At 39.3% G+C, this 14,053-nt stretch overlaps 2 protein-coding genes across 2 annotated transcripts; both read right to left on the bottom strand.

Moving 5' to 3' along the window:
- Positions 1–381: 381 nt before the first annotated feature.
- Positions 382–5,538, bottom strand: smg8 (SMG8 nonsense mediated mRNA decay factor). The gene is made up of 4 exons (XM_058412174.1): positions 3,973–5,538; positions 3,063–3,208; positions 1,458–2,315; positions 382–792 (listed from the first exon to the last, which is right to left on the bottom strand). Exons 1-4 carry the CDS (start codon positions 5,489–5,491, stop codon positions 580–582), a joined length of 2,736 nt encoding a protein of 911 aa, XP_058268157.1. The 5' UTR covers positions 5,492–5,538; the 3' UTR covers positions 382–579.
- Positions 5,539–5,750: 212 nt separating this feature from the next.
- On the bottom strand, positions 5,751–13,848 carry prr11 (proline rich 11). The gene is made up of 10 exons (XM_058412175.1): positions 13,696–13,848; positions 13,380–13,489; positions 13,131–13,260; positions 12,916–13,038; positions 10,634–10,840; positions 10,402–10,488; positions 10,207–10,319; positions 9,819–9,878; positions 8,348–8,447; positions 5,751–8,166 (listed from the first exon to the last, which is right to left on the bottom strand). Exons 1-10 carry the CDS (start codon positions 13,708–13,710, stop codon positions 8,143–8,145), a joined length of 969 nt encoding a protein of 322 aa, XP_058268158.1. The 5' UTR covers positions 13,711–13,848; the 3' UTR covers positions 5,751–8,142.
- Between the last annotated feature and the right edge of the window lie 205 nt (positions 13,849–14,053).

Consider the following 14,053-nt stretch of genomic DNA (forward strand, 5'->3'; position numbering starts at 1 on the left):
TTTCTCAATTTGAATTTCTTTCTTGAAGATGATTAACCATGATCTTTCCAAGTTTCCTCCTCAATTGTTTTCATTGCTTGATGCAGGCCAATATTCTGATGCTGAAACAATTACATTTTTTCCACGACCACAGGATATGCCTTCCGACTTGGTTGTTTAAGAATTGAGAAGCTATTCACTGCGTCAGTTAGGGTTAAATAACTTGTTTCCAAATGAAACATATTATTCACTACAGTAATTAACCAATTGAGGGCTCTGACCTATTTGCTTAGTTAAATCCAGGTGGTGACTTCTTTCAGCCAGGCAGTGTACATCACATCAATATTTTTTTCATGTTAAAATATTTTTCTTAAAGTAACAGCTGGACTTTTACAACATAACTTTCATGTTTATTCTTTTTATTTTTATTCAACAGCTGGCATTACATAAACACAGTTGTGGAATTGTTTTTAATGATTAAATCTCTACAACTGAGCATTAAACAGTTACAGATTGAGGCTAAAGCATAGTTAAAAGAGCGTTAAAAAAAATTTTTCAGGCTCTCTAAAACAATATCTCAAAATATTTAAGTACTGTATATCACTGTGCAGGAGAGCAAGCAGTATTGGCACGCAAAATGCCCTTTAGGACTCGGAAGCTGGCCAGTGGTTGATTCTCTTTTGGAGGATAGCATGGTCCACTGTCTGTCACGTAGGCATAAGGAAATCGTAGCACCCACAGTCCATCAGGGGGCAGCACAACCTCTGGTTTCTCAGGATGGAAAATGGGACAAGGAGGGGGCCCAGGTTGAACCTGTTTGGAACAAAAACAATACAATACATAAAGTGCTGCATAGATTACTTGCTGTTATGTCATCATTTATCTCTGTTTCATACAGTGTTGGATTCAAGACTGGACAAGACCAAAGCCAGACATGGCCAAGTACATAAGACGACAGAGACCAGGAGCTCAGATGTGCTCATTTGCTGGTCATAGTATCTTTCTAACTTAACATGATTTGAGGACATATCAAGGACATAGATATCATACTTTCTGCAACCAAATAACTGTGTATTACATATACTTGTGGTATATTAATTTGAACTGAAGATGAAGTATTTTGAAATATAATAACCTGAAATTTATAGGCATTGTATCACTAACACTATATAACCATACAGGCAGATTTACATTTTGTCTTGTAGGCTGAAATAGAGACAAGACAGATTAAAATTTCACTTGAGTTTATGAGACACAACATTATTTTCTACACCTAGCTAAAATTATACAAGAATCTAAACAAATGCAAAAGTACCCTCTCTGAGGAACTAAACGTTAAATCAAGCCATTACATTACAATACATTTAACTCATTTAACTGAGTGGATCTAAGAAATTTTATTTAATTTTATTTAATTAATAGAAAATTGGTTGCTGGGCAGTATCAACAACATGGATTCACAAAATTTGACTATTTACCTGTGGGCTAAGAATAATCTCAATTGGTCCATCAGGAACCACAACAAAGAGACGAGCCATCTGAGCATAGTGAGGTTTGATTCCTCTGCCCTGGGCAGGAGAAGGAATGTACAGGGGCATGTCCGAGTTCAAGGCTCGAGTGGCCGGCTCCTTGGGCCCTCCCTGTCCAAGAACCTTTACTACTTTATCTGGTCCAGAGCTGAGGAAACGACGACCCCTGCTGTCCTCATACTCAAAACCCACATACACACGCAAGACATCGTCACGCCTTCTGCTGCGTCCGATTCCGACAGAGCCCCGTTTCCCAGCAGGCACTTTATTGGGAGCTGGCCATGATGAGGCTCCACCATCAAGCTCTGTGGAGCTAGCATCATCCTCCGAGCGGCTTCGAATCACCAAGTCCCATGGCAGGAGAAATGCTGAGCCAGGTAGGAAGCCAGGCTGCTCTAAACCTACAAGGGTGTTATAAGACTTAGCTGGCCCAAGCTTGACCAATGACCAGCTGGAGAACTTAGGAAGAAGCCCTTTAGGACATCCAGAGTGGAGCATGCCAGGTAGATACTCCACAGTGGAGGCCTGTCTGTCAACACTTGGTCTCTTCTCATGGCCCTCGACTCCATCAGCATAAGCACCCAGGCTGTCCGTCGATTGGCCAAGACTAAGTGCGAGGCTTAGACTTGTGCTCTCTCCTGGTGTGTGTGTCACACTCTCTTTTTCTTTGAGACGTTCAGTATCAGACGTTGGCACATCTGGAGGTCTGGTTGCATCATCACAGGCTGGTGCTGGGTCTGATGTGCTGGCCTGGAACACGGGGAAGTTTATCCTCTCCAGTTTACTACAGCACTTCTCCTCAAGCATCTGAATAATGGCAAAGAGAATTACAAAGATAAAGAGATGTTAGGAAAAAACACTTTCAGTCATCCACGCCATTTTAACATGTTTGGTAGTAGAAGTTTAGACAAACACAATAACTTACTATTTTACTTACTATAAAAAGACAAAGAGGCTAACAATCCCACCCGAAAGTTGATTATATTTTTATAACAGCATGCCTTGAAGTATAATACCCCTTTTATACCTGAGCATTTTTATGACTAAAATTTATGGCACAGAGTTACAGTAACCAAGTATATTCAAAACTGTGCTGTGAAATGTCCAGGAGACCAATTAGTTCCTGTTATCACCCTGGTCCTGGAATACCCACAATCCTGCACATTTATGGCTGTTCTCCTTGGTCCCAAGACACCTGATTAAACTCATCAGCTAATTAACAGTCTTTCCTGGTTGGCAGTGGGTGTGTTCAAGAGTTGTGCTTTGGAAGAAAACAGCTATAAACAGTCACTCCATAACCTGGCATTTTTTTCTTTCTTAATTAAACAAAAAAAAAAAAAAATACAGCTCAATACAGCCTCTGTGCTGAAGACTTTCCCCTGGCAGAAAACATACTGAATGTAACAAAGTGTTGATACTCCAGGCTCCTTCCTACTATAACACTGTCCTTAAGAACTTGAGAATCATGCTCTGGTGCAAACATGTGTATAGCCCCATTAACATTACATTTCATATAGGTTTATGGTCAATATATTTCCAAATAATTCTACAGACTAAATAGAAGTCATAGTTGGCAGTCTGGATGTCAAACGGGTCTTCTCGAGGGGCTTGCTTCCTGCCACAATTACACGAACTTGTTGAGCGTCCTCTGCTGTTGTGATAAAGAATAGGAGGGTTGTGATCCACTTCAGGCTTCTCTCCTATACAAAAACAATAGCATTTTTGTTACATTATATATTACGTATGCCAATGAATTTTTTTTATTGAAGTCACACACTCTTGTTATTATTATTATTATAATTATCTCCGATCATAATCACTCAAGATTTTTTTCCATTTTATAACTGCACACTTATTCAATTGCTGCTACTGCTACTTTTGCACACTTGAAACTGTCACCAACTGCTGCACATTCTTTTGGCACTGTGTGTCCTATACTGTTTTGGGCTGATTTTGTATTGTCTGTCCAAATACAACAAAACAGTGCTAAGGACAGAAAGTTAAATCATGGTCACAACTACGTCTTCCAGCAGGACTATGATTCTAATCATACCTCACAAGTAAAGTAAGAAAGAAAGTAAAAGAATTAGGATGACCATCACAAACCTTGACCTGAATCCCATAGAATAGGGGAAGCTTGTGAAAGTGTTTGATTCAAAATCAAGCAATTGAAATTAATGCCTCTAAATACTGACAAATTGTATGTAAACTTTGACCCACTAAAAATCTGATAAAATAAAAAAAAATCTAAAATAAAATCTGAAATAAATTTCTCTTAGCTATTATTTTGAAATTTGAAATGGAACTAAAGTATGGATCTTCTAGATAAAAAAATCTATTTATTGCTTTAATAGCAGTGTGGACATTCTGTGCATAAGCTGAGCATTATATTTGTCTAATTAATAGTCAATGCAAGTTAGTTAATGCAAGTCTTTATTAAGGTGTATTAAACCATTGTGTTTACCTGGTTTGGGCAGCAGGTGAAACTTGTGCACACAGTGCTGATCAGTGAGACTGCGCTCCTCACAGAGCTGGTGTCCATTACTCCAGAACTTGTAGCAATCCTCGTGAAGTTGTAAGGCATAGCGTTGGAAGGCTACTCCCCTGGCGTGTTGACTGTAGACCCGCAGTGCCTGAGCTAGCTGGTTCTTATGCACTGTAGTAGTGTAATTGTGTGGCAGGTTGGACTGATATGCACTGTGAGCCAGCGGCAATGCCTTCTGACACCTGTTTTCTGAGAATTTTGCATCTGCATCCAGGAAACCTTCAAGAACCTTAAGCTGACCCTGCACTTTAAGGAAAAGTTCTGCCATGTCATCTTCACTGTTCTCTATCATGGCTTGGGACAGCCTAGAGGCTACACGAATCCATTTGGAGTAGGTGGGTAACTCAAAATGAGAAGGCTGTGGGTTTCGTCCCACGCTGTCGTCAAAGCCTTTCTTGCTCAGAACAAGTTCTACATGCTGCCAAAGAAATTCCTTCAGATTACAGTCCACTAACTGACCTCCCAGTGAAGAAAGACCACTATTCTCCATATTAAACAAGGGATGCCTGTTAGAGTGCCGCATCTGTTGGTATCGCCGGGCAGGTGTGCCAGGGTCAAACTCACGCAGTGCACAGTTTGTCCGCAACTGCCCAAGCAGGGAACCGATCGGATCTTCATCTGGTCCCGGAACCACATAGACAAAAGCCTGATTTGCAGGCACGGTGAAGAGACAGTTGCTGCTCTGGTTGGTGAGGACTCTGCTCTTACGGAATATTCGGTAGATCTGATCTTCTAATGCATGTTGTAGGCGTCTCCTTGGGGAGTGTTTCTTAGGCTTGTCTACTCCTGTGCCCTCATTGCTAGTACCAAGTCCAGATGCACTGGTCCTCAGTGCCCCATTCATCTGAAACACAAACAAGAGACGAGGAGGACAGGGCCGGCAGTTCATCTTCCATTCTTTTGACACGGGGCAATCCTTTATGGCACCACGGAGTAAAGGTAGCGTTTTCTGGCGCAGTGCGTCCAAGGCACGGAACAACCTGTCATAAGTGACATCGAAGGAGCAGGTAGGATGAACTAGCAGCAGAATGTGGCATAGTGAGAAGAGATAGAGCAGCTGAAGGCAGTGTTCTTTCTCAGCTCCTTTCCAAAATTCGTGCGCTTCAGCGTGACCTAGACCCGACGTTAGAGAATCACACGCCCGCAGAAGCTGTCGGTTGTCGAAAATAGACGTGAGGACCAAATACAGCACACGGTTTTCCTGGTTATAATATGCTTTGATAGAGCTCCGTTCATCCTGACTGTCCGTCTCATCGGTGTCAAACAGGGAAAAGACGTGTTTGTCTGACAATATGTTTATAAGAGACTCCTTGGAACATCCGGCTTGCACAGCACTTTTACCAAATATGCCCAATATACACACGCCTTCATCTTTGTAAAGGGAGTCCTCAATTATGTCTGACTGTAGAAGTGCGCCGATATTCACAGGCAGCGCCATTGCTACTAAATACAATCTGAAACATTGGAGTAGGCGGGCTTCCCGTGATCATCAACTAAAAGTATCCGTGCGGAAACATGAGACATTTTATGCACTGAATTTTAAGTTCCTAGAAACACAGCATGTGCTTGTTGCTGGTTGTCAGGATGTTTCGTAAATAAAAACATCTAATTATTGATTACTGAAACATTAACACACAGGGCCACGTTTTTATTTGTCATCTACTACGTTTAGTTGAAATTAGAAAAATAGACAGAAGTTATTTAATAATCTTTTAATTCAGGAATTGCATATTGTATGTATACACATTCTAACATCATATTTAGGTACAAAATGAGGCATCAAGAAAATACTAAAAACATTTAAACCAATTTCTTAAATGACATATTTATAGCCCGAATATCATTGCTTGGCTGTGCAAATCATGCTCTTTCTTTAGGATTTGCCCAGTAGCAGAGTATCTTGCTCAGTGCTGCTTCTGTTAGCCCCAGCATCAGCAGCTCTGTCAGACAGTTTCACTTACATAAACTACAGTATGCAAACCAGTCTTGGAAGCAAAAAGATGTTGGCAGCCACCATGCTAAAAAAAAAAAAAAAAAAAAAAAAATCCAGCTATATCTGAACAGGTATCAGCTACCAAAACACAGGGATAGCAGGTCAAACTGGTACGCCATTTCGGTCTGCTGGTAAGTTTTCCAGCTGCCTTTTCTGTCTAAATTGATGAATAAATATTTGAGATTTTCCCCATTATTACAGTCGTTTTTTTTCTTTTTTTTAAATTTTTTTTTTAGTAAAATAGCTTGTCTATAACATTGTTAGTTGCAGTAACTTAGATTTTATCTACCAGCTTGACTGGAGTAGCATTGGGCAGCATTTGCCTGCTTTTGTCCATTGGGCCACCAAGACCAAAAAACTCTTGTCAATATTGGTCCAACTTTGTAAGGGTTTTTGTTAAAAGTGTTCCTTTGCAGAATGTTGGAGAAGCATTGTATTGGGAGGGCCAGCATCGACACCTAAAATGGTTATTGTGCCAACAGTTTGCTTCCTGACATTAAACCATATTTTAGTATGAACTGTTTTCTCTGTGCAGTTCCAATATATCAGTTGTATCACCTGAACTTGCAATTATTGTAGCAATAAACCAAAAAACCCTAATTACTAGTGGCAGTATTGGATAATATAGCAGTACAGTAAAAGACTCAATAGCTCATTTATTCCATCCAGTCCCCTCTGAATGTATTGAAATGACAAGGCCAATTCTTTTGTTTTTGCTACAACCTGAAGACATTTATGTTTCAAAGAGCAGAGCAGAATTTCAGCTTTCATTTTCTAATATATTAGCAATATTAATGTATTAAAGAACATTACACCTGAACTGATCTATTTTTCAAGTGATCAAAAATATTAGAACATGTTAGCGACAGCTGTGTCTTGTTGCTTAGGTGTGCCCTGTTAGAATAAAAGTTTAAAACAATTAATACCTCTGAATGGTTTGAAATCAGGGTTTTGCCTGTGAAGAGTACATTTGCTCATGAGAGTCTATGGAAGAAAAGCAAGCCAGTTTGAAGCTCAGAAAACAAAGGAATCAAGCAGAGCAACACAAATCAACCATTACACAAGCATTTGGCATAACCAATGCAACAATTCTAAAGTTCTGAAAAAGAAAAAAAAAACACTTGTGTAACCACTTGTGAGAGCTGTGAAGTCTGTGACATCACCAATAACCTCCATAGTGCAGGGGTGAAGGTATCACAATCCACATGAAAAGTAGTACAAGATACTGTACAGGATTGTGACACAGACATTAACATACCAAGATTGACCTCTACCAAAGTGATGGAAAGGTCAAAGTGTGAAATGAAAAAAGGACCTGCCCATGATCTAAAACATACAGTCATCAGGAGATGTTGTCATGACTTGCTTGGCTGCATCTGAAACTAGTTTATTTTTCTTTATTGATGATATAACTCATCAAAGCAGCAGAAGATAGCAGCAGGTAGCAGCAGAATGAATTCAGAAGTTTACATAGACATCCTGTCTGCAAATTTACAGAGAAATGCATCCCATTGGGAGGAACTTCATCATGCCGCAAGACAGTGATGCAAAACTCAATGCCAACACAAAAAGGACCTTATTATGTGGAACATTTTAGTCTGGCCAGGTCAATCACCAGACCTTAACCCAATTGAGCAGCATTTCACTTCCTGAAGAGAAGACTTAAGGGAGACCATGAAATAACATCAACTGATAGAAGCCGCAGGACAAGCCTGGGAAAGAATGATGCAATAGTTTATCAGGAGGTGTCAGTGGGCTGCCAGCTTGAAGCAAACTAATTTTTTTTTGCAATTATTGCAAACAAGTTAAGTGGTTAACTACCTGTTTCTATACTTTTGCTCACCTAAAATTGTGAAGTCACCATGTTGGTGCATTTTGTTTAACACATGTAGATGTAAGTATCAAGAAATAAAAGTTTAATTTCTGATCTATCATCTCCCTAAACCAATTGTCTTCAGCGTATAGTAAAAATAAAAAAGTGGCTTAACTATACTTTTGGATGGATTGTGCAATACTCAGTGAGATCACATTAAAAAGAAAATCATTAAAATGTCTGATTTCCTGAAGTCCTGGTTTCAGCTTTTGGCATTCAGTGGTTATGATTCCACAGGGAAAACACCCTGTATAAGAAATAACAAAAATAAACAGGCTCTGATTAAAGAATACTGTCACTTTTAACACTTTGATTATATAAGTATCTTAACTTATATATACAGTTTATAAATATATATATATATATATATATATATATATATATATATATATATATATATATATATATATATATATATACACACTTACCTGGCTGTTGTTTTCCAAAACATTGCCCATTACTGCACTAATGTGTGAATGTTTCTCAACATTTTCTTTGTTCTCACTCAGAGGCGTATCACTTGGAGTGCTGAAAAAATAAAACATTGTATTTCTAAAAAAAAAAATCCTTAAATAAAAAATGCAAATCTTTTGTGCTCAAGGTACTTAAACTAAAATGCAGATTAAATTTTAGATTAGCCCATAAGACATAATATTGTTTGGGGATCTGAATTCCAGTGGTACTTTTGCATTTCATATACTTCTAAAAATTCCATTTAAAATAGTTCTACAATAAACACGGTCAAAAGAAGATAGTTACTGCACATAGATAATCAGATAGTGACTGTTCACACAGATAATAGATCAACAGTTGACCCTTTAAAGTTTCTTTCTACAAGCAGGTGATTCTGATGAGTGTAATTGAGATATTGGGGAACATGTTCTCTGAGACATTTGATCCTGGTCCAGCTGCAAAGAAGCAGAAAGCATTTTGGTGCGAAAACAAAGATAAAAAAAAAATGTGTGAGTTGAGGTTGCCTGTGCCAAAGTCAACATTGACATGATGCAGTTCACATGCTGGTCAGTATGAGAAGATACAACGTGTGTACAAGTTTGTGCATGTGACTAGAATACTCTCCTCAGTCAGCCAAAGTCTTTTAATGTGTCACATACCTATGTTATGGTAGTTTAGTGATTCCACTTATTTTGATATGCTAAATGTCCAAGTTTCAATGGTTTTGTGGTTATAGTTTATTTTGTGGTGATGTGCAAATGAGGCCATGTGACCCATGATGCAGTTCTACACATTGAGTGAGGGTACTGTTATCCCCATAATGCAATTCTTCACACTGTGCTGATCATTTTGACGTAAAACATGGTTGCAGCAGTTTGGTGATTACACTTAATTTAAGGCCTGTTGGGTCCTGCTACTGATTTCTCAATGAGTATGTATTGGGGAAAGTTGATTAAGAATTTCACAACACATACATGGGATGGTGAGAAACGTAATTGTTCACTCCGTCCCACACATAATTCTGAGTGATTTGCGGTATGAACCATATGAGTCATATGTTGTGGGACTAGATAGGTGCTAAATATTTCCTATGGAGATGGAGTAAATATAACCAGTATATCTGTTTGTCTGTTGGCTCCCCTGGACACATTTTACTAAAATCTTATGCAAAGGATGTGGAATTAACTGTCAAAAGTGATTTCTCAAATTTCTGCACCAAGCTGAACACTTGGACATCGTTCATATCTTAGTCACTTATGGTGTATAGGTGGCTGGAATAATGTAACTTCCCTGGTATTTCCTACGAAAACTCAATATGTGAATGCCGTGTCCACTTCCAAAGACCTATGAAAGAATTTGTCTGAGAAACGCATCATGATTGATTTTTACATGTGGGAACCTTGTAGAAAGCAAATGAACAGTAATCCCAAATGAAGATTCAATTACCGGTCAATGTGGACTTTTCTAAGTTGCAAGTGTAGTTTCATGGGGCTTTTGCTTGGTGATCTATATAAAGAAACAAAGAACAGGAATATGTTTTAGAAGGACTACACAAACAAATCAGTCAAATAATCAAATCACTTTAAGCAATATTGGAACCCAAGCACAAGTCCATTGTGTTTAGTATAAGAGTGTCATGGCTGTGGCTTTCTACTAGCCAATTGTTATCATTACATTGTTCAAATATATAATGCCAACTGATAATAATTTTGTTATTGTTTAGCTCAATTTTACATCCCTATGTCTGAACCTGACAGAAAGATGTGGATTCGAGACTCATTTACTGCTGTGTGTCTTGTTAATTAAGGTAATATAAGTGTCTTACTGAACTCACCTGCCGGAGCTACGCCTCTTTGCTGATAGGGTGCTGCATTGAACACGTCTTAAACGGACTTTCTGCAGGTCTGATAGAGTGACAAGAGGGGCTCGTTTTCCATCCGGAGAAATCTGCATAAAACTCTCACTATGAGGAGTTCTTACAAACAGCTAGTTCAATGACAAGGTGACAAAATAAGGTATGCTTCCTCACCCAAACTTTATTATTAGCAGTTACTTTTCTGAGCTTCACTGCCTGTAGGTCCTTAAGAGTCACTGTAACATGTCGATCAACTTTATCCTGAATGGATAGAGTGACCAAGGTTAGTAAAAACAATACAAGTGTCATTGGCCCTTTCACTTCATCTGTAAACTGCTGCTGTGAAATAATTAGTAATGCCACAAAGAGAAATAATGATTTTTTTTTATAAACCATGCATTAGTACCTGCAATGATGAGTGACTAGTCCTACGTTTAGGTACAAATGGCAGTCTTTGTGGCACTGGAATGGGTGGCGGAAGTGGTGGAGGTGGAGGAGGAGGAGGCGGACAAAGAGGAGGTTGCTGGGAGGGATGAAGAGCAACAGAGCTGTGTTGGTGGTGGTGCATGAAAGTTGTACCATGGCAGCCAGAACATCTTGGTTCAGGAGGTAACTTTAAAAAAAAAATTCATAGATTGAAGCACAACAAAGACAAGAACACAATACTTATCGTATGTATAATTATACAGTATCTCACAAAAGTGAGTACACCCCTCACATTTTTATAAATATTTTATTAAATCTTTTCATGTGACAACACTGAAGAAATGACACTTTACTACAATGTAAAGTAGTGAGTGTACAGCCTGTATAACAGTGTAAATTTGCTGTCCCCTCAAAATAACTCAACACACAGCCATTAATGTCTAAACTGTTGGCAACAAAAGTGAGTACACCCCTAAGTGGAAATGTCCAAATTGGGCCCAATAAGCCATTTACCCTCCCCAGTGTCATGTGAACTGTTAATGTTACAAGGTCTCAAGTGTGAATGGGGAGCAGGTGTGTTAAATTTGGTGTTGTAGCTCTCACACTCTCATACTGGTCACTGGAAGTTCAACATGGCACCTCATGGCAAAGAACTCTCTGAGGATCTGAAGAAAGAATTGTTGCTCTACATAAAGATAGCCTAGGCTATAGGAAGATTGTCAAGACCCTGAAACTGAGCTGCAGCACAGTGGGCAAGACCATACAGCGGTTTTACAGGACCATGGTCGACCAAAGAAGTTGAGTGCACGTGCTCAGCGTCATATCCAGAGGTTGTCTTTGGGAAATAGACGTATGAGTGCTGCCAGCATTGCTGCAGAGGTTGAAGGGGTGGGGGGTCAGCCTGTCAGTGCTCAGACCATATGCCGCACACTGCATCAAATTGGTCTGCATGGCTGTCGTCCCAGAAGAAAGCCTCTACTAAAGATGATGCACAAGAAAGTCTGCATACAGTTTGCTGAAGACAAGCAGACTAAGGACATGGGTTACTGGAACATGTCCTGTGGTCCCCAAGATAACCTTATTTGGTTCAGATGGTGTCAAGCATGTGTGGCAGCAACCAGGTGAGGAGCACAAAGACAATTGTGTCTTGCCTACAGTTAAGCATGGTGGTGGGAGTGTCATGGTCTGGGCCTGCACGAGTGCTGCCAGCACTGGGGAGCTACAGTTCATTGAGGGAACCATGAATGCCAACATGTACTGTGACATACTGAAGCAGATCATGATCCCCTCCCTTCGGAGACTGGGCCACAGGGCAGTATTCCAACATGATAACAACCCCAAACACACCTCCAAGACGACCACTGCCTTGCTAAAGAAGCTGAGGGTAAAGGTGATGGACTCGCCAAGCATGTCTCCAGACCTAAACCCTATTGAGCATCTGTGGGGCATCCTCAAACGGAAGGTGGGGAAGCGCAAGGTCTCTAACATCCACCAGCTCTGTGATGTCATCATGGAGGAGTGGAAGAGGACTCCAGTGGCAACCTGTGAAGCTCTGGTGAACTCCATGCCCAAGAGGGTTAAGGCAGTGCTGGAAAATAATGGTGGCCACACAAAATATTGACACTTTGGGCCCAATTTGGACATTTCCACTTAAGGGTGTAGTCACTTTTGTTGCCAACGGTTTAGACATTAATGGCTGTGTGTTGAGTTATTTTGAGGGGACAGCAAACACTGTTATACAGGCTGTACACTCACTACTTTACATTATACATTACTACATTGTAGCAGTGTCATTTCTTCAGTGTTGTCACATGAAAAGATTCTCACTTTTGTGAGATAATGTATATAATAGGTCTGTGATACTGTATATTACAATGATCAGTGTCATTTTAAAACCAACAGTTATATTTGCATGCAAATATAATTATATTTATTAAGTTATATTTGCATATTTGCGTGATTAATTCTTTGGCATTTGCACTTCTGCATTTGTACAGTATGCTCTTTTGTGGAAATTTAACCTGATAGGACAATGCACAGGACTGCACTGCTGTCCCTCAATTGCTCAGTTGTATAAAACTTTAGATAAATGTAAAATGCTTTGGATAAGAGGGTATGCTGTAAATATATTACATATTTCTTTACATATTATTAGGACATGCATGCTTTTGAACTGCCATATTATATGTTTAAAAATCATTTTAATGAAGGTTGGTATATATTGGCACTTTGTATATAAAATCAACCATAGGTTTTACTAACCAGAGCATTATTACGCAGTAGCTGTAATTCCTTCTGAAGCTCCTCCACCTTCTGATGAAGAATTTCTACTCTCTGGGCATAAACTCTCCAGAAAAATAAAACACTGCAAAATCCAGGCAGCATCTTTAAAAAAGATTAATAGGAATTAGGAAGTTGGTTACATCTTTTTGCAGTGGTTGAAGGCATATTTATCATCACATACATAAAACACTTACCTGACTGATTCTGTGCTGACATTGTTGCATAAATTTTCCAACTGCATTCAACAATGCAGTTGCACTTCTTGGAGAGGAGTATAGTCTCTCAGTGTTCTTATTGCAGGTTTCTACAACCAACTCCTTATTACTATAACAACAGTGAAGTCATAATAAAATTATAATCCTAACTTCATACATGACTAGGGTGCTCGTATTCAACATTATACCAGAAGTTTTGACTATGTACTACTGGGATTCTGTACTTACGAGTTTACTTGACCGTCAGATGCCGAGGTTAATGACTTCTTGGCCTTCATGGCCAAACTTCGACTGCTACCATTTTTTTTCCTGCTCTTCTGAAAGTGTTTGCTTAGTCGCTAAGAAATAATTAAACATAATTAAAAGCAGTTAACATACTGGTATTACTACTGTCGTAGCAAACTGTTAAGCTATGCAAATTAAAACAGAAACGATACAGAAGCGAGAAAAAACCTGTTTGCATTATTAAAGAAATAGTATGACCATCATGGTCTATAAATTAAATCCAAATAAATAAAAACGATAAATAACACAGTAAGCATACCCTGAAACCAGCCATTTCAGGCAGCTGTCCACCGCTGGATTTTCAAAAACACATCCGGAATTCTTTTTAGCCAACCAGAGAGCGCTTTACTAACAGCTCCGGAATCTCCAGCTTTTGATTGGTTCTTGATGGTTGGCTCTTTTTTTTTTAACAACTGGCGGAAGTTATAAACCATCATTTAGTTACAATTTTTATTCTTGCGAGGAAATATAGGCGACATTGTGATACAGCAGTTATTAACTTTATTAATTAATTACATGTCTCACATGTCGCTGGGGCGATGTTTACGCTCCCCCAGCGGCTGAATCCGGTTTAGCCGACCAACTCCCTTGGCACTGTAACGGCAGCTGATATAGAT

Source organism: Hemibagrus wyckioides, linkage group LG16 (assembly GCF_019097595.1).
Source record: "Hemibagrus wyckioides isolate EC202008001 linkage group LG16, SWU_Hwy_1.0, whole genome shotgun sequence".
NCBI classification, from domain to species: Eukaryota; Metazoa; Chordata; class Actinopteri; order Siluriformes; family Bagridae; genus Hemibagrus; species Hemibagrus wyckioides.

Bases quoted from the DNA above. Each gene is read 5' to 3' on its own strand.
- smg8 (XM_058412174.1), bottom strand. From the start codon at position 5,491: ATGGCGCTGCCTGTGAATATCGGCGCACTTCTACAGTCAGACATAATT. The intron at 2,316-3,062 runs GTCTGTAGAATT...GCCATTATTCAG, and splicing joins CCAACTATGACTTCTATTTA to ATGCTTGAGGAGAAGTGCTG. The intron at 793-1,457 runs GTAAATAGTCAA...TGTTCCAAACAG, and splicing joins AGATTATTCTTAGCCCACAG to GTTCAACCTGGGCCCCCTCC.
- prr11 (XM_058412175.1), bottom strand. The intron at 10,489-10,633 runs GTACTAATGCAT...CTATCCATTCAG, and splicing joins CTAGTCACTCATCATTGCAG to GATAAAGTTGATCGACATGT. The intron at 8,448-9,818 runs GTAATTGAATCT...TTATTTTTTCAG, and splicing joins AGAAAAGTCCACATTGACCG to CACTCCAAGTGATACGCCTC.